We start from the raw sequence: 21,615 nt of genomic DNA, 5'->3' as shown, positions 1-21,615 counted from the left end.
GCAGAGGTGAAAGTGATTCTTGCACTGCTTCTGTTGGAGCAAAGAGCAGCCTGGAAAGCAAGGTGCTGTGGATTTCAAGGACTTCTGGGAGTCATCAAGGAACAAGTAAATACATTGGTTGTGTTAGGGTAACTAAGAGTAAGAACAGGTGCATGTATACTTGCATATACACAAATGCAAGGTACATTATAAATAAATGTGACGAATTTTAAGTTCTGATCAAGATATCATATGCAGACATGTAGGAATATCGGAAACCTAGTGTCACTCAGCTAGAAGGGATGCAGAATTTGAATATGAGGAGTAAATGTGTACGCAAAGGCAGACAGGATAGGAGGGGGGTTATGCACTTAGTTAAGATGTACATAAAATCTAAGGCAGTGCACCAGTTGACATGGGTGGCCAGTGCAATGTTGAGTCAATTTGATGTGTCATAATCACTGGGAAGGCAAAACTGAGAGAAGTGTGTTATAAGCCTAATACTGTTTATTGTACTCTGATGAGTACAATAAACAGAAGTGTAAAGAAATAGAGTGGGCCAGTAAATCAGAATGAATTATAACGGGAGATTTTAACTTTCTAGATACTGACAGCAACTTTTGGGTTGGTCACTCCCACACTAGCAAAACCTTTGTGGATTTCTTGGATGATTGTTTTCTACAGTAGCATGTTTGACAGGCAATCACAGGGAGTAATACTCTTGATATGATTAGCAACAGCAGAGGCCTATGATGCAAGAAAGCAAGCTTATTCAGCATCAGCCAAAAAAAAAAAAAAAAAAACACCACTCCCATTTCACCCTTCCGTTCATTCGAAATACCTGTCCAGCTGAGCCTTAAATTTGTTTAGGCTATCAACTTCAACAACAAGTGATGGAAGTCTGTTCCACCAACCAACAACCCGCTGGCTAAAGGCAAATTTCCGTACATCTATCTTTCCTCAATTTGAATTTATGCCCTCTCAGGTGATTATTCTGAGCAAGAGGAAGAATCCAATCGGCGTTGAGCTCAACATAACATGCTCTTAACATGCTCAAACCATTCAACGCCTTATACACCTCTATCAGATCACCTCACCCGGGCCTAGTCTCCAGACTTTTTAATTTGCAAAACTTAAGCCTTCCTTCTTAAGAGCAACCCTTTGTTCCATTCAATCTTGTTTCCCTTCTCTGTACTCGTTCTAACGGCGCTACATAATTCTTAAAATGAGGCCTCCAGACCTGTATACAGTACTCAAGGTGTGGCCTGACCATTGCCTTATACAAGGGAATAATCACCTCCCTATCCCTGCTAGAAAAATTCCTGTATATCATTGATAAGACACCATGAGCTACTCTTGTAGCCCATCTGCAATGCTCAGAGAACTTCATATCTGCCTGCACAATTACCCCCAGGTCCTTTTAATTCTCTACAACTGTCAGTGTAGTACCACAGAGTTGATACGTTGCTCTGGGGTTGCTGTTTCCCATATGTAGTACTTTACTATGTTAAACTTTATTTGCCACCTCTCAGCCCATCTGCTCAACCTTTCCAGATCCTGTTGCAGCAGCATAGCATCAGTAGTTTCCTTAACAACCCTGCCAACCTTTGTATCATCGGCAAACTGGGACATTAAGCTTGATATACCTCATCAATATCATTTATAAATACAGAAAACAACAATGGACCCAACACTGAACCCTGAGGGACTCCACTAATAACATTAGTTCACGAAGAGCAGTGTCCATTGATTACTACTCTCTGTCTTCTCCCACTCAACCATCCCTTTATCCATAGCAGAAATTTGCCTCCAATGCCACACTGCTCCAATTTGTGCAGCAATCTTCCATGTGCAACAGTATCAAAGGCTTTTCTAAGATCCAAATATATGATATCAAAGTTATTCTTTGCAACCAGGTCCTTTGTGACTACGTCATAGTATCCAATCAAATTAGTCATGGAGACAAGACTTCCCTTTAACTAACCTATGCTGTGTCCGAGCTATAACTGAAATCTTGTCTAGATGAGCCTGCAATGCATCTTTAACCAGCGCCTCCATTAATTTCCCTGGAACAGAATTAAAACTAACACGTCTGTAATTACCTGGGTCTCCCTTTGATCCTCATTTGTGGATTTCGGTCACATTTGCACATCTCCAGTCCATGGGTACCTCCCCTGAGTCCAGGGAAGCTCTCATAATTATGACTAAGGGTTTGCTTACTTCCTTTGCTGCCTCCTTTAATATAACTGGATAGATTCCATCCACCCCAAGTACTTTCTTGTTTTTATCTTCAACAATTTCTCCTCCACTTTACTCTCAGTTATTACAAGATTATCTAGCTTACTGCCAGAGTTGAATACACCTCTGGCATTCACCTCCCTGAATAACTCCTCTCTTGAACATGCTGCTATAGAAAACAATCATCCAATAAATCCACAAAAACCTTGCTAGTGTGTGAGTGACCAATCCACAAATTCCAGTCATTATCCGGGAAATTAAAATCCCCCATTATGAGCACTCTAATTTACTTGCCCACTCTATTTCTCTGGACAATTGCACATTGTGCTCATCAGATTCATTAGACCTATAACACACACCTACTCTCATTTTTCCTTTCCGTGTGCTTATGTCACACCAAACAGACTCAACATTGCATTGTCCACCCACATCAATTGGATGCACTTCCTTAGATTTTATGTATTTCTTAACTAACAGCATAACCCTTCCTCCCTTCCTGTCCTGTCTATCCTTTCTGTACACATTGTACTCCCCAAATTCCAGTTCTGCACTGATTATGTCTGTGTGACACCATGTCTCTGATATCCCAACGATATCTGCCTTTTTTGTCTTGACTAGCACTTCACGCTCATCGAATTTATTAACTATACTCCTAGCATTGGTGTACATGCAAGTATACATGCACCTGTTTCTACCCTTAGTTACCCTAACACAGCCCATGTATTTACTTGTTCCACTATGACTCCCAGCAGTCCTGGAAATTCCCATTGACTTTCTTTCCAGGCTGTTGCTCAATTGCATTTCAATAGAAGTAGTGCAAGAACCACTTTTACCTCTGCCAGCAGCTACTGTTGATCTATTAGTCCATGTATCCCCCAAAGCTAGCAGTTTTCCAATCCACCTAACTCTGTCTCGATAGTATCAGCAAATATTCTTGCACCCTTTCGATTTAAGTGTATCCCATCCCTGTAGAAGCAGTCTTTCCTGTTAACAAGCACAGACCAGGCTGAGAAAAATTCTACCCCTTGAGCCTTGCACAATCTCTCCAGGGCCGAATTGATCAACAAGGCTCTCATCATATACTCCCTCCTATCGTTTCTGGGCAGAATTGCAGACACTTTCAAATTCAACCCTAACGCACAGCTTTTTTTCAGCATTGTCTTTTACTTGTTAAGTAATTCTGCCGGTCTCCTACTCTTAGTCCAAGTTTGGAGATGATACAAAGGTTGACAGGGTTGTTAATGACATCAGTGACAGTATGCTGCTGCAACAGGATCTGGAAAAGTAGGGCAGATGGGCTGAGAGGTGGCATCTGAAGTTTAACATTGACAAATGCAAAGTTCTGCATATGGATAGCAGTAACCCCAGAGTAATGTACCAACTGCAGTTCTACACTCAAGAGGGTGGAGAATGAAAAAGACCTGTGTGTAATTGTACCATCAGATATGAAGTTTTCAGAGTAGTGCAGAGAGGCTGCCAGAGCAGCTCATGGGGTCTTGTCAATGATATACAGAAAAATTGCTAGCAGAGATAAGGAGGTGATTATCCCTTTGTATAAGGCAATAGTCAGGCCATACCTTGAGTACTACATACAGGTCTGGAGGTTTCATTTTAAGAAGGACGTTGAGCTGCTGCAACATGTACAGAGATAGGCAATGAGACTGGCGAGCAGAAAAAAAGGTGCTCTTTCCAAGAAAGGTTTAACTTCTGAAAATTGCAGCATCTGGAGACTAGGCACATGCGAGGTGATCTGATTGAGGTGTAAAGGGCCTTGAAAGATTGAGCAAGCTCAATGCTGATAGGATTCTTCTCTTACTCAGATTACACACTTGAGGGGCATAAATTCAAATTAAGGAAAAACAGGTGCAGAACAGGTGTGGAAATTTGCCTTTAGCCAGCAGGTGGGTGATGTCTTGGTATATATTATTAATGGAGTAATGTAAACTTTTCAAAGACTCCATACAGTAGTCCCATACAAAAAAAATATCTTATGTATCAGGGCCACAGGTTAGGTATGTCATGTTTTGTTGTTAGTTTGCCAAGGCCTCCAATCCAATCCAAGATCAGTCCCAAAAATCTCAGTAAAGATGGGGGAAAATGATAGATTCCTTGTGATGAATCCCTTCCTCTATAAAATTCTCTTTCAAATTGGATATAGGCCTGTCTGGCCATAATGTTGATGAACTCAAGACTGGAAAGGAATACTAAATGACCAAAGTATATTTCCAGGTTGAGGCATTTGCCAAGACTGGCTTTGGCAGCTGAGAAGGGGGAGGGGAGAACTGGTGAAGAATGAGTCATTATCAAAGCTCTAAAATATGTCTCTCTGTCTATCTAGCATGGCTTCAGTGTTTTTTGGAGAGTGATGTTTCAGTGAGATAATTTAAAGGATAGATGCTAACCATTTGGCTACTCTGGGAGTCAACTGTGACTGATTATGGGACAAGGAAATAAGCTGGATTTTAGACTTTTTAGCTCCCAAAAACAATTAAGGGGAGTTCGGAATTACAGTCAGTTCTGCTATAATACAGTACATGTGTTGCTAAAAATCTCTGCGTTATGGTATTTCGCACGTTAAAAACAACACAGCTTATGGGAAAAAATATTATATAAAAAAAATAAATCTTGTGAATACAGCGAATAAGAACAGTGTGGCTCCAACCAATATGACTACGGTAAATGAGAAATATAGCTCTCATACATTTGACGTTTGATATTTTTAAAGCTTCGTAAACTTGTATGTATTGCTGTGCAGGTTGCTACATTCAGCTTGGTGCTGAGTTTTAGTTTCACCTGGTGTTACTTGGTGAAATCATGAAACTGTGCATGGGCGAAAATCACGTTATACTTGCATTGTTCCCTAATATATCAGTCGCATTGAAGCAAATTCACATTGCTAAAATGCAAGTTATAGCAGAACTGACTGCATTACAGTAAAAACATTATCTTTTTGTACTTTAGGAGTGATCTTTTAAACTTGATAATCTGGCAGTCAAGTGTAGCATTATTCTGTCTAGCTTTTGATATATGATAGTCTGGAAGGAGTTCAGAGTCCTTCTGAATAAACACCGCCTTCATCTGCCCCCAACTCTTATTTATTTTGCTAATATGTATGGAGTGATTACCCTCAGAGCTTTGAACACTAGTAACCAAACGGTGCAAGAAAGCATGCTCCAGGCTTTTACTGCACCAGCCAAAAAATATATAAATAAATAGATAGTATGAATCAGAGCTGTAATACTCAATATGTTCTATGTTGATAATAATATTAGTAAAATAATAAAAGGAGTTTACCTCAATATAGTAAGTAGAACACTTCCGTATGATACCCTCTAGAAATTAAAACGGAAAAACCGACAACTTACCGGTACATTAGAGTAAAATATAAATAATCAATTTAACACAATTTAATTTGGTGTTAAATTGATTATTTATATTTTACTCTAATGTACCGGTAAGTTGTCGATTTTTCCGTTTTAATTTCTGGAGGGTATCATACGGAAGTGTTCTACTTACTATATTGAGGTAAACTCCTCTTATTATTTTACTAATATATAAATAGATAAAATATATATGTAAATAAATAAATTTTTTGTTCGGCTACCTCATGTAGGTAGCCGAACAAGAGCTGTTAAGGTTTTTGGCCTATGTTTAGGCCTTCCACAATCAGACCAGAGTCTCCACACCTGAGTAATAAAGAAAACTGACAATATCAGTTTTTATAGATTCTTAAACGATACTTTTGCAGAAAGTGCTCCAGTTCTCCTCTAGGGGACCACCTATTCTCAATATGTTAGCTTAACTGGGCATGCTGGTCACCCAAATTCCCAACTAACCATTACTAGCCATCCTGCCAGTGTGAAGGTGCAAGCAGAAGACGTGGCTGCACAGAACCAACAGACCTTTCCAAAATTTAACACGATACACTGACAAGTGGAACAATTTCAGCTTTATCAGCAGTTTAGACTCCCAAGTAGCATCAATGGAAAGATGTTCATGATAAACAAAATACCTGCACCTTTCTTTAATGATTAGTAATAAAGTAAGACAAATTATTGTAAATGTTAAATACTTCAGAACATAAAAACGTTAATTGTTATGAATGCCATTCTTTAGTATTAGTAGGGCAAATAATGCAAGAAAGCAAACTTACACAGTATTAGCGAAAAAAAAAAAATATCCCTTTCCCATTCACCTGTCTATCCCCTCCAATAGTTTGTCTAACTCTTCCTTGAATTTATTCAAGTTATCTGCTTCCACAACACCAGATAGAACTTTGTTCCGGCAATCAACCACCCACTGACTAAAGGTAAACTTCCACATATCTATTCTGCAGCCATCCTTCCTCAATATATGCCCTCCAGATGCTGCAATTTGCAGTACTGAAGCCTTTTGTGATAAGAGCACCCCACTTTTCCCCTCACCAATCTCATTGCCCTTCTCTGTACCTGCTCTAGCAGTTCTACATCCTTCCTAAAATGAGGCCTCCAGACCTCAATTTGTAAACAGATAATTTGTAAAACATTTGTAAAAAAAAAAGGGTTCTCATCAAAAAGCAACTGCTTCATATTCTCTTCTGTGCAAATGCCATATTGCCCATTCACTCTTCCAATTGGCACATGGCAAGAAACATATCCAGTGTTTCAGCTACAATATGTGGTATAAGGATATATGCACAAAAAAGAGAAATAATAATTGCTGCCTGGAGTTCTGTTTTTCCAGTTTTAATGTAATTTGGGATGTCTTAACAAATCTTATTAAAAAAAAAAAAAGAGAAAACAAAATTTGATAAAAATCCTTTCCATAAATCCCCTTTTTTTTCCCTTACCAATCTCACTGCTCTTCTCTGGACCCATTCCAGCAGCTCGACATCATTCCTGAAATGAGTCCTCCAGACCTGTATGGTACTCAGAATGTACTGCCTTATACAATAGGATAATCACCCCCTTATCCCAGCTAGCAAAATTCCTATATATCATTGACAAAACCCCATGAGCTGCCCTGGCAGCCTGTCTGCTCTTTTCTCCATATTGGACATTTACAACTGCTTATGCATGCTTCTTCAAGAAAGAAACGGGGTATTATTTCAATGCAGTATTGAAATAGTTCAAGAAAATAATGCTACTCTGCATTGTTTTTTCTTTCTTTACTGATGGGGAGACACTATTATTCCTTCAGTGACAGGTCATGGACATGAGTTCTTTATAAACAACTACATCTATCTACAGTTTTGTTTGTTTGTTTGTTATTTGGTTTTTAGGAGCATTAGCAACTAAGGCCATATTGCTCCGGGATATGCGGTGGTCATTCTCTGACCTTTCCGCATCCTCCGTATTTGGTGGTGACGGGCTCGAACCCCAGTCTAATCAAGAAGCGTGTGCTACGCACTGCTGCTCCTTCCCACCTGGCTACGGAGGTGCCTTCTATCTACAGTTGACCTAAGGTAATTAATATTATCTTTAATCATATTATTAAGGATTACAGTGCCTTTTATATCCCCGAGTTCTTAATGAATAACAGAGTCACCTTCTTGGTGCTGTTGTCTGATTAGGAATGATAACCATATTTGTTTATAAAGGAAGTAAGAATAATGTCTCTGTCATTGGAAGCATTACATCCCTCTGGCAGTAAAGACAGAAAAATATAATTCAGAACAGCATTACTTTCTCAGACTATTGCACTGTTTTAATTTGCATGAGCCCCACTAAATATTAAGTAATTATGTAACCTCTTTTAAAAAAGTTAAGACTTTGGAAAGAATTTTGCTAGTAGGGATAAGGAGGTGATTATCCTTTTGTAAAAGGCAATGTCAGGCCGCAACTTGAGTACTGCATACAGGTTTGGAGGCCTGATTTTAGGAAATATGTACAGCTGCTGGAACAAATACAGAAAAGGGCAATGAGATTGGTGAGGGGAACAAAGGCATGCACTTACCAAGAAAGGCTTCGGTTCTACAAATTGCACCATCTGGAGACTAGGCACTATGCATTTGAGAGGGCATAAATTCAAATTGAGGAAATGTGGTTGCAGATCAGATCTACAGAAATTGCCTTTAGTCAGCAAGTGGTCGACTGCTAGAACAAACTACCATCTGTCATTGTGGAAGTTGATAACTTAAATAAATTCAAGGAAGAACTAGACAAACTTTTAGAAGGAATGGATAGGTGAAATGGGAAAATGTGTTTTTTGTTTGGTTTTTTTTGGCTGATGCTGTATCAGCTTGATTTCTTGCATCATATGCTGCTACTAATGCTATATGCTAGGAAACATTTAAAAATTTACCTTGCCCCAATAATAGCCAAGATGGAACCTCTATGAGCACTGCCAGTCACTGGTTGAAAAAAGAAAATAGCAGATTAGTTATATAGATAAGCAACCAACTAATGTTACAAACTATTAACAGTAAATAAATAACTCTGTAATACTATATAGGTAAAATTTTATACAATGACTATAACTGTGAAAGTAGGACATTATATTATATACTCCTGGCCCTGCTTCCCTAGATAGATGGAATAGGACCAGGGTATGTCTGCCAGGGGAAAAGGTTGATGACGTTGTAAAGCATATATCATCTTTTAAGGCACAAAGGGTGATACTGTTGTACACGTTGGCACCAATGACTTTAAGGGTAGGAGATCTGCAGAACACGTTGGCACCAATGACTTTAAGGGTAGGAGATCTGCAGATTTACTTAACAAGTACAGGTCAATGTTGCAAAAAAAGTTGTGAATTAGGGTGAAATTTGAAAGTGTCTGCAATTCTGCCCAGACATGATAGGAGGGAGTATATGATGAGAGCCTTGTCAATCAATTCGGCCCTGGAGGAAATGTGCAAGGCTCAAGGAGTAAAATTTTTTTCAGCCTGGTCTGTGCTTGTTAACAGGGGAGACTGCTTCTACAGGGATGGGATACACTTAAATAGAAAGGGTGCAAGAATATTTAGTAATGCCATCGAGGCAGTGTTAGGAGGGTCGAAAACCTGCTAGCTTGGGGGATTTACAGACTAAAAGGTTAAAAGTAGCTGCAGGCAGAGGTGAAGGTGATTCTTGCACTACTCCTATTAGAATAAGCAGCAGCGTGGAGAGAGGGGTGTTGGGCGTTTCAGGGACTGATGGCAGTCATCGTGAAACAGGTGGGTATATGGGATGTGTTAGGATAACTAATAATAAGAATAGGTACTTGTATACTTGCACGTATACCAATGCTAGAAGTATAGTAAATAAATTTGATGAATTTTCAGTGTTGGTCAAGACATCAAAGGCGGATATTGTTTTGATAGCAGAGACGTGGTGTCAGACAGATATAAGGAATGCAGAACTGGAATTTGGGGAGTACAATGTGTACAGAAAGGATACACAGGATAGGAAGGGAGGAGGTGTTATGCTGCTAATTAAGAAAAACATAAAATCAAAAGAAGCACATCCAGTTGATATAGATGAAGAGTGCATTGTTGATTCAGTTTGGTGTGACATAAGCACCGCGAAAGCAAAAATAAGAGCAGGAGTGTCTTATGGGTTGGTCACTAATGAGTACAATGAACAATTGTACAGAGAAATAGAGTGGGCTAGTAAATCAGAATGTCTTATAATGGGGGATTTTAACTTTCCAGATACAGACTGGAACTTATGGGTTGGTCACTTGCACACTGGTAAGACTTTTGTGGATTTATTGGATGACTGTTTTCAGAAGCATGTTCAAGAAGCAACCAGAGAGGGTAATACTCTTGATCTGGTTATCAGCAGTGATCATTCGTGTATTAAGAATTTGCAGATAAAGGAACCAGTAGATGCAAGTGATCACAGTGTACCGATGTGGGATTTACTTAAAGATATAATTACCATCAGGGGTAAAGGAAGAGGTTTTTGCTTCCGTAAAAGTGACTATAGTGGTCTCAGACAGTTTTTAAATTCTGTACAGTGGGACCAACTGATGAGGTTGCCAACAGCAAATTCTAACTGGGAAGCATTCAAGGCTTAGTATTGAAGCTACTAAATGTTTCCTACCTATTAAGAAATATTGTTCAAGGTTTAGGACTAAATGATTGTAAAATGAACTAATGAGACTCGTGGCAGAGAAGCAAAATGCATGGGATGCATATAAATTATCAGGCGACACAGAAGCCTATGATATATATATGCCGGTCTGTAATCAAGTCACAAAGGAGGATAGGCAGGTGAAGGTAGATTACGAGAAATCTTTGGCAAAGGATGCTAACAAAAAAAAACAGCAAGGATTTCTTTACTTATATAAACTCTAAAATGAAGAGTTTATATAAGTAAAATGGATCTGATTGGTCCACTTGATATCGATGGTTCGACTGTTGATGTTCCTGCTCAGATAGCAAACAAACTGAATGAGTATTTTGCATCTACATTCACACATGAAGTAGTTATTAAGGTTTGAAAATGCCACAAGGTTAACAAATTGTAACAAGGTGCTTAATGATTTTGTAATAACTGAGAACAAAGTGGGGGAGAAATTGTCGAAGTTAAACATAAGAAAGGCACCTGGAGTGAATGGGATCTATCCAGTTATATTAAAGGAGGTGGCAAAGCAACTAAGCAAGCCCTTAGCCATAATTATGAGAGCATCTTTGGACTCAGGGGAGGTCCCCCATGGACTAGAGATGTGCAAATGTATCCCCAATTCACAAAGTGGGATCGAAGGGTGACAAGAGTAATTACAGACCAGTTAGTTTAACTTCTGTTCAGGGTAAAATAATGGAGTCGCTGGTTAAAGATGCATTGCAGGATCATCTAGACAAGACTGCAGCAATAATTCAGACAGCATGGTTTGTTAAGGGAAAGTCTTATCTGACAAATTTGATTGGTTATTATGATGTGGTTACAAAGGAACTGGATGCAAAAAATAATTTTGATATCAAATACTTGGATTTCAGAAAAGCTATTGTTATTGTTATTTGTTTTTAGGAGCATTAGCAACTAAGGCCATATTGCTCCGGGATATGCAGTGGTCATTCACTGACCTTTCCGCATCCTCCGTATTTGGTGGTGATGGGCTCGAACTCCGGTCTAATCAAGAAGTGTGTGCTACGCACTGCTGCTCCTTGCCACCTGGCTTCGGAGGCGTGATTTCAGGAAAGTTTTTGACACTGTTGCGCATGGAAGACTACTGTACAAATTGGAGCAAAATGGTATTAAGGATAAGTTGCTAGAATGGATAAAAGGATAGTTGAGTGGGAGAAGACAGAGGGTGGTAATTAATGGATGCTGCTCTTCATGGACTAATGTTATTAGTGGAGTCCCACAGGGTTCGGTGTTGGGTCCACTGTTGTTTTGTATATTTATCAGTGAAACTGATGAAGGTATATCAGGCTTAGTACATACATACCTCGGTTAACGTTACCTCTGATAACGAAGCTTCAATATAACAAAGTCCACAATTTCAAGCCCCATTTAACATAAAAAATATTCCAGTTTAATCACCTGAAATCTAAACAAACTGAAGAAATTACGAAAACCTTTGGGGCTTCTCGTGGTTGGTTCGAGAAATTTAAAAAACGGGCCAGGATTCATAGTGTAAAATTAACAGGAGAAGTTTCCAGAAAAACTAAAGGAAATAATTGAACGTGAAAAATTTCCACCAAATTTGGTGTTCAATGTTGACGAAAGCGGTTTGTTCTGGAAACGGCTACCAACAAAAAGCTTTATTTCTATTGAAGAAAAATCAGCTGCTGGGTTCAAAGCAGCCAAAGACCGTTTAACGTTACTCTTTGGATCAAATGCCTCTGGCGATTATAAATTAAAATTGTTATTAGTTTACCATTCAGAAAATCCGAGGGCGTTAAAAGGTAACATAAAAATGAATTTACCTGTAATATGGAAAGCAAATAGAAAAGCGTGGGTTACCAAGGAGTTATTTACTGATTGGTTTGTTAACCACTTTTGTCCTGAAGTAAAACGGTATTGTCAAAAAAACAACTCTGAAGAAAAAGCTCTTTTGTTGTTAGACAATGCTCCGGGACATCCTACTGATCTTAACACGTTGGACACATGCATTCCTGTCAAAGTTGTGTTTCTTCCAGCAAACACAACTCCCCTGATTCAACCATTGGATCAGGGAGTAATACCATCATTTAAAGCTTATTATCTGCGTCGAACATTAAGCAGTTTAACTGAACTAGAGGATAAAGAGGAAATGACAGTTAAAACTTTTTGGAAAAACTACACCATTAAAAACGCAATTGAAAACATTGATAGTTCTTGGAAAGAAGTCACTAAGAAATGCTTACATGGAGTTTGGCGCAAAATATGGCCAGAAGTTGTACTAGAAGAAGAAAATAACATCCAAGAAATTAGAAATGAAGTTATCCAGATGGCTCAATCAATAGGTTTCGAAAATGTCGATGAAGAGGTTGTTAGAAATTTATTGAATGCAGAAGATGATGGTTTTTCAGTGGAAGATTTAGAAAACCTTGTTAGCAACGAAGACAAAGATAATGAAGACGAAGTTAAAGAAGTTCCTGCTGAAAAAGTGTTAACAGCCAAAGATTTAAAAAGGTGCTTAAATGACATTGAAAACGTTTTAAATTTTTTTAGTGAAAATGATCCTGATTTAGGAAGAAGTTTTATTGTTAAGCGATCAGTGTTAAATGCAATAACTCCGTATAGGCAATTGTTAAATGAAAGAGAAAAAAAGCATAAGCAATCAACTTTAGACTCATATTTTAAAATGTGATTTCACTTTGTATGTAAGTTGACTGTTTATTTAATAAAACTTTTCTTTGTTCGAAAAAAAAGCTTTTCATTTTCTTTACATAGGAACGTATCCCTATTCTGGCCATAGTATTTTTACCTCTGAAAACGAAGTTTCGCTTAACGAAGTAATTTCGTGGAACGCATCCTATTCGTTATTCGAGATATGCCTGTATTGAAGTTTGCAGATGATACAAAGGTTGGCAAGGTTGTTAATGACAGTATTGGCAGTGTGTTACTGCAACAGGATCTAGAAAATTTGGGCAGATGGGATGAGAAGTGGCAACTGAAGTTTAACATTGACAAATGCAAAGTACTGCATCATACGGTAGAAGCAACTCCAGAGAAATGTACCAACTGTGTGGTACTGCACTTAAGGAGGTAGAAAATGAAAAAGACCTGGGAGTAATTGTGCAGTCAGATATGAAGTTTTCTGAGCAATGCAGACAGACTGCCAACACCACATGACTTGCCAGGGCAGGTCATGTGGGGTTGTTAATGATATACAGGAATTTTGTTAGCAGGAAAAAGGAGGTGATTGTCCTGCTGTATAAGGCAATGGTCAGGCCTCACCTGGAGTACTGTGTGCAGGTCTGGAGGCCTCATTTTAGGAAGGATGTAGATTTGCTTGAGAATGTACAGAGAAGAGCAACAAGATTGGTGAGGGGAATGAAAAGATCCTCTTGCCAGGAGAGGCTTAAGTTCTACAAATTGCAGCAGTTGGAGACTAGGCACCTGCGAGGTGATCTGATTGAGGTGTATAAGGCCTTGAATGGTTTGAGCACGCTGAATTCTGATGGGATTCTTCCACTTGTTCAGATTACAAACCTAAGGAGGCACAAATTGAAATTGAGGAAGGACAGATGTAGAATAGATGTGTGGAAATTCGTCTTTAGCCAGCAAGTGGTTAATTGCTGGAACAAACTTCCAGCTGTTGTTGTGGAAGTTGATAAATTTAAGGAGGAACTGGACAAATATTTAGAAGGGATTGTTTTGTAATTTTTTTTTTTTGGCTGATGCTGCATAAGCTCATACGCTTGCTTTCTTGCTGTTGTTGTTGTTTGTTTGGTTTTTAGGAGCATTAGCAACTAAGGCCATATTGCTCCGGGATATGCGGTGGTCATTCCCTGACCTTTCCGCATCCTCCGTATTTGGTGGTGACGGGCTCGAACCCCGGTCTAATCAAGAAGCGTGTGCTACGCACTGCTGGTCCTTCCCACCTAGCTATGGAGACGCCATTCCTTTCTTGCATCACATGCCACTACTACTACTATCTCGTGTTAATAAATAAACTTGTACTATAATTTTTCTTTTTATCCCTAATGATATGGGGGCTTAAGGAATGTATTAAGCACTGGGCTTCACATATGTATTTAGCATTTAGCCTCACATCACAGCACAGCTGATCAATAAGTTGATCTTGTTTAACACAGGTGTGCAGCATGTGTTGTCACATTCAAAAGCATTAGTAATATATCACTTGTACAACATGGCTACATTCTGAATTAAAATTCTATATTTATTTGGAAGATGACAGCGGCTGTTCACAAAGCATCTCATGACGTAATAAAGTGACATTCACATAGTGTAGTTTGGTTACTGAAGAGACATCTTCAGTGTCTCTCCAATCACCAAAGATGTCAATGTCACATGGTTTCATGGACAAATTATTCTTGACCTATTTTTATTGCTCATTGCCACTAGGTGGCAGTGATCACAGTGTGCTGAAGTGGGATTTACTCAAAGAGGTAATTACCATCAAGGGTAAAGGGAAGGGTTTTTGCTTTCATAAAGGTGACTACAGTGGTCTGAGACAGTATTTAAATTTTATACAGTGGAACCAACTGATGATGTTACCAACAGCAAATTCAAAATGGGAAGCATTCAAAGAATTAATCTTGGAAGCTACTAGGCTTTTCGTACCAACAAAGAAATATTGTTCAAGAATTAGGCCTAAATGGATGTCAGATGAACTAATTAGACATGTGACAGAGAAGAAAAATGCATGGGATACGTATAAATTAACATGTGACACAGAAGCCGATGATAGATATAAGTTGATCTGTAACCAAGTTACAAAGGAGGTTAGGCAGGTGAAGGCAGATTACGAGAAATCTTTGGCAAGGGATGCAAAGAAAAACAGCAAAGAGTTCTTTACTTATGTAAACTCTAGAAGGAAGGGGATGAATCAGATTGGTCCACTTGATATCGATGGGTCAACTGTTGATGATCCTGCTCAGGTAGCTAACAAACTAAATGAATATTTTGCATCGACATTCACACATGAGGAGTAATTCAGGGAGGGGAATGCCAGAGGTGTATTAAACTCTGGCAGTAAGCTTGATAATCTTGTAATAACTGAGAGTAAAGTGAAAGAGAAACTGTTGAAGATAAACACAAAAAAGGCACCTGGGGTGGATGGAATCTATCCAGTTATATTAAAGGAGGCTTCAAAGGAAGTAAGAAAACCCTTAGCCATAATTATGAGAGCTTGCCTAGACTCAGGGGAGGTACCCATGGACTGGAGATGTGCAAATGTGACCCCAATCCACAAAGGGGGATCAAATGCCGACAAAAGTAATTATAGACCTGTGAGTTTAACTTCTGTTCCAGGAAAATTAACGGAGTCACTGATTAAAGATGCACTGCAGGATCATCTAAACAAGACTGCAGCAAGAATTCAGACACAGCATGGGTTTGTTAAGGGGAAGTCTTGTCTGACTAATTTGATTCAATACTATGATGTAGTAACAAAGGAACTGGATGCAAAAAATAACTTTGATATCATATATTTGGATCTTAGAAAAGCCTTTGATTCTGTTGCACATGGAAGACTGCTGCACAAATTTGAGCAGTGTGGCATTGGAGGCAAATTGCTGCTATGGATTTTTTTTTTTTTTTTTGATTTGGTAGTTGTTGGCGCATCGGCTTCTGTGGCCATATTGCACCTCCCAAGGTTTTTGCAGTACTTTGATCCAAGCCTGAGGCGGGAATCGAACCCGTGACCTTTGGGTTGCCGGGCAGGTACTTTACCCACTCGGCTAGCCCGGTCGGCACTGCTATGGATAAAGGGATGGTTGAGTGAGAGAAGACAGAGAGTGGTAATCAATGGACACTGCTCTTAATGGACTAATGTTATTAGTGGAGTCCGTCAGGGTTCATTGTTGGGTCCATTGTTGTTTTCTGTATTTATAAATGATACTGATGATGGTATATCAGGCTTAAAGTTCAAGTTTTCAGACGATACGAAAGTTGGCAGGGTTGTTAATGACACTAATGACAGTGCACTGCTGCAACGGGATCTAGAAAAGTTGAACAGATGGGCTGAGAGGTGGCAAATGAAGTTTAACATTGACAAATGTATAATGCTACATATGGGAAGCAGTAATCCCAGAGTAACGTATCACCTCTGTGATACCACACTGACAGTGGTAGAGAATGAAAAGAATCTGTGGGTAATTGTACAGGCAGATATGAAGTTTTCTGAGAAGTGCAGATGGTCTGCAAGAGTAGCTCATGGTGTCTTGTCAATGATATACAGGAATTTTTCTAGCAGGGATAATGAGGTGATTATCCCCTTGTATTAGGCAATGGTCAGGCCACACCTTGAGTACTATATACAGGTCTGGAGGCCTCATTTTAAGAAGCATGTAGAGCTGTTGGAACGAGTACTGAGAAGTGCAACAAGATTAGTGAATGGAACAAAGGGTTGCTCTTACGAAAGGCTTAAGTTTTGCAAATTACAGTGTGTGGAAACTAGGCATCTGCGAGGTGATCTGATTGAGGTTTATAAAGCCTTGAATGGTTTTAGCATGCTCAATGCAGATGGGATTCTTTGTCTTGCTCAGAATAATCGCCTGAGAGGGCATAAATTCAAATTGAGGAAAGACTGTTGTAGGATAGATGTGCAGAAGTTTGCCTTTAGCCAGTGGGGTGGATTGCTGGAACAAACTTCCATCTGTCATTGTAGAAGTTGATAGATTAAATAGATTCACGGCAGAACTTGACAAACATTTGGAGCGAGTGGATGGGTGAAATATTGGTTTTTTTTTGGTGTTTTTTGGCTGATGCTATATAAGCTTGCTTTCTTGCATCATGTGCCTTTGTTAATGCTAATGCTATTTGAACTTGCAGCAAAGAAAATCTTCTTTATTTTAAAAAAAAGTATCTTTATTAACCTTTTTCATGAGTCAGTTCCTGTACGTGTATACACCTCTATCAGATCACCTCACTGGTGCCTAGTTTCCAGACAGTGTAATTTGCAAAACTTAAGCCTTTCTTCGTAAGAGTACCCCTTTGTTCCATTCACTAATCTTGTTGCCCTTCTCTGTACGCATTCCAGCAGCTCTACATCCTTCTTGAAATGAGGCCTCCAGACCTGTATACAGTACTCAAGGTGTGCGCTGACCACTGCCTCATACAAGGGAATAATCACCTCCTTATCCCTGCTAGAAAAATTCCTGTATATCATTGACAAGACATCACAAGCTACTCTTGCAGCCCGTCTGAAATGCTCAGAGAACTTCATATCTGCCTGCACAATTACCCCCAGGTCCCTTTCATTCTCTACCACTGTCAGTGTAGTACCACGGATTTGATACGTTGCTCTGGGGTTGCTGTTTCCCATGTGTAGTACTTTACATTTGTCAATGTTAAACTTCATTTGCCACCTCTCAGCCCATCTGCTCAACCTTTCCACATCCTGTAGCAGCAGCATAGTGTCAGTAGTGTCCTTGACGACCCTGCCAACCTTTGTATCGTCTGCAAACCTGGACAATAAGCTTGATATACCATCATCAATATTGTTTATAAATACAGAAAACAACAATGGACCCAACAATGAACCCTGAGGGACTCCACTAATAACATTAGTCTATGATGAGCAGTGTCCATTGATTACCACTCTCTGTCTTCTCCCCCTTAACCACCCATTTATCCATAGCAGAAATTTGCCTCCAATGCCACACTGCTCCAATTTGTGCAGCAGTCTTCCATGTGCAACAGTATCAAAAGCCTTTCTAAGATCCAAGTATATAATATCAAAGTTATTCCCTGCATCCGGTTCTTTTGTGACTGCATCATAGTATCCAATCAAATTGGTCAGGCAAGACTTCCCCTTAACAAAACCATGCTGTGTCCGAGCCATTACTAAAGTCTTGTCTTGATGATCCTGCAGTGCTTCTTTAACCAGTGCCTCCATTAATTTTTCTGGAATAGAAGTTAAACTAACAGGTCTATAATTACCTGTGTCGGCCTTTGATTCTGCTTTGTGAATTGGGGTCACATTTGCATATCTCCAGTCTGTGGGTATCTCCCCTGAGTCCAAGGAAGCTCTCATAATTATGGCTAAGGGTTTGCTTCCTTCCTTTGCTGCCTCCTTTAATATAACTGGATAGATCCCATCCACCCCAGGTGCCTTTCTTGTGTTTATCTTCAAAAATTTCTCCTCCACTTTACTCTCAGTTAATACAAGATTCTCTAGCTTACTGCCAGAGTTGAATACACCTCTGGCATTCCCCTCGCTGAATAACTCCTTATGTTTGAATGTCGATGCAAAATATTCATTTAGTTTGTTAGCTACCTGAGCAGGATCATCAACAGTCAACCCATCTATGTTTTAAGTGGTCCAATCTGATTCATCACCTTCCTTCTAGAGTTTACATAAGTAAAGAACTCATTGCTGTTTTTCTTTGCATCCCTTGCCAAAGATTTCTCGTAATCTGCCTTTGCCTGCCTAACCTCCTTTGTAAATTGGTTATAGATCAACTTGTATCTCTCATTGGCTTCTGTGTCACGTGTTAATTTATATGTATCCCATGCATTTTTCTTCTCTTCCATATGTCTCATTAGTTCATCTGACATCCATTTCAGCCTAAACCTTAAACAATATTTCTTAGTTGGTATGTGAAGCCTGGTAGCTTCCAAGATAAATTCTTTGAATGCTTCCCATTTTGAATTTGCTGTTGGTAACATCATCAGTTGGTCCCACTGTATAGAATTTAAATACTGTCTCAGACATCGTAGTCGCCTTTACGAAAGCAATAACCCTTCCCTTTACCTCTTTGAGTAAATCCCACTTCAGCACACTGTGATCACTGCAACCTAGTGGTTCCTTTATCTGCAGATTCTTAATGCATGAAGAATCACTACTGATAATCAAATCAAGAGTATTACTCCCTCTAGTTGCCTTCCGAACATGCTGATGTAGAAAACAATCATCCAATAAATCCACAAAAGCCTTGCTAGTGTATGAGTGACCAACCCACAAATTCCAGTCAATATTTGGGAAATTAAAATCCCCCATTATAAGACTCTCTGATGTACTGGCCCACTCTATTTCCCAGTACAGTTTCTTATTATATTCATCAGAGTCATTAGGCTTATAGCACACTCCTACTCTCAATTTTGATCTCCCAATGCTTATGTCACACCAAACTGACTCGTCGACTGGCTTCACTTCCTTGGATTTTATGTGTTTCTTAACTAATAGCATAACCCCTCCTCCCTTCCTATCCTGTCTAACCTTTCTGCAGACGTTGTACTCCCCAAATTCCAGTTCTGCATACCTTATATCTGCGTGACACCACGGCTCTGATATCCCAACAATATCTGCCTTTGATGCTTTGAGCAATACCTCAAATTCATCAAATTTATTTATCAAACTCCTAGCATTGGTGTACACGCAAGTATACATGCACCTGTTTCTATTCTTAGCTACCCTAACACAACCCATGTGTTTACTTGTACCACAATGACTCCTAGCAGTCTCTGAAATATCCTGCATTTTGTTTTTCAGGCTTCTGCTTATTCCAATAGAAGCAGTGCAAGAATCACTTTCACCTCTACCGGTGGCTACTGTTAATCTATTAATCTTTGTATCCCCCCAAGCTAGCAGTTTTCCGACCCACCTAACACTGCCTCGATAGCATCAGCAAATATTCTTGCACCCTTTCTATTTAAGTGTATCCCATCCCTGTAGAAGCAGTCTCTCCTATTAACAAGTACAGTTCGGGCTGAAAAAAATTTTACCCCTTGAGCCTTGCACAATCTTCCCAGAGCCGAATTGATCGACAAGGCTCTGATCATATACTCACTCCTATCGTGTCTGGGCAGAATTGCAGACACTTTCAAATTCAACCCTAATTCACGGCTTTTTTTCAACAGTGACCTGTACTTGTTAAGTAATTCTTGCCGGTCTCCTACTCTTGATATCATTAGTGCCAACATGTACAACTATATCACCTTTTGTGCCCTTAAAAGATGATATCCGCTCTACAACGTCATCAACCTTTGCCCCTGGCAGACATACCCTGGTCCTGTTCCAGCTGTCCTTTTTACAAAGCATGTTCCCATTTCCCTGACAATAGAGTCACCAACAACTACTAGTTCCTGTGGGACCAGCGCATTCTGCCTTGGGGGTTGCCGCTGTGTTGAGTGATGAACAAGTACAAGCTCTGGCATTGATGTGGGCAGCTGAGAGCTTGATGGGCCCTTCGATTCAGTTCCTTCGAGGGCATCCACCCTGTCCTTCAAGCTCTCATATAGGCTCATAACAATGCTGAGTTGTTGCCTGATTTCGTTACACTCCTTGCATCACACACATACAAAGACATCCCCCATGGCAATATCATGTTCAATGTGAATATCATATTATTGTCAATACATATACAATGTCAATATCATATTATTGTCAATACATATACAATGTCAATATCATATTATTGTCAATACATATACAATGTCAATATCATCTAATATCAATATTATATTAGCATTAGTAGAGGCATATGATGCAAGAAAGCAAGCTTATGCAGCATCAGAAAAAAAAAACCCTCCCATTTCACTCCTTCATTCGTTTCAAATGCCTGTCCAGCACAGCCTTAAATTTATTTATTTAGTCTATCAACGTTCACAACAAAAGATTGAAGTCTGTTCCACCAATCAACTACCCACTGGATAAAGGCAAATTTTCGCATCTATTCTACAACTGTGTTTCCTCAATTTGAATCTGTGCCCCCCTCAGATTCTTAATCTGAGCAAGAGGAAGAATTTCATCAGCATTCACTTGCTCAGCCCATTCAAGGCCTTATACACCTCAATCAGATCAACTACTTGGTGAATTGGTGATACAGTTACACACCTTCAGTCCATGGGGATCTCCCCTGAGTCAAAGGAAGCTCTCATAATTATAGCTAAGGGTTTACTTACTTCCTTTTCTGCCTCCTTTAATATAACTGGATAGATCCCGTCCACCCTAGGTGCCCTTTTTTCATGTTTAACTTCAACAATTTCTCCTCCACTTTGCTCTCAGTTATTACAAATCAGTTAGCTCCCTGTTAGAGTTTGATAAACTTCTTGCACTTCCCTCTTGAATAACTCCTCATGTGTGAATGTAGATGCAAAATACTCATTCAGTTTATCAGCTACCTGAGCATGATCATCGATAGTCAACCCATCTATGTTTTAAGTGGTCCAATCTGATTCATCCCTTTCCTTCTAGAGTTTACATAAATAAAGAACTCTTTGCTGTTTTTCTTTGCATCCTTTGCCAAGGATTTCTCGTAATCTGCCTTTGCCTGCCTAATCTCTTTTGTGACTTGATTACAGACTAGTTTATATCTGCCACAGGCGTCTGTGTCACCCGATACTTTATATGCATCCCATGCATTTTTCTTCTCTGA

The 21,615-nt window shown here is 39.4% G+C and overlaps 1 protein-coding gene across 1 annotated transcript in view; it reads right to left on the bottom strand.

Annotated features, from left to right (window-relative positions):
* Positions 1 to 21,615, bottom strand: part of LOC150087169 (protein white-like) — a 207,307-nt gene that overhangs the window by 157,848 nt on the left and 27,844 nt on the right. Inside the window, exon 3 of the mRNA XM_090372390.1 lies at positions 8,500 to 8,548. Within this exon, the coding sequence (XP_090228516.1) occupies positions 8,500 to 8,548 (49 nt within the window). The remainder of the gene's footprint in view (positions 1 to 8,499; positions 8,549 to 21,615) is intronic.

Source organism: Mastigoproctus giganteus, chromosome 4 (genome assembly GCF_048544385.1).
Source record: "Mastigoproctus giganteus isolate SK-2022 chromosome 4, ASM4854438v1, whole genome shotgun sequence".
NCBI lineage: Eukaryota > Metazoa > Arthropoda > Arachnida > Uropygi > Thelyphonidae > Mastigoproctus > Mastigoproctus giganteus.
Note: the sequence above shows the minus strand (reverse complement) of the source record. Positions and strands in the feature narration are given on the sequence as shown.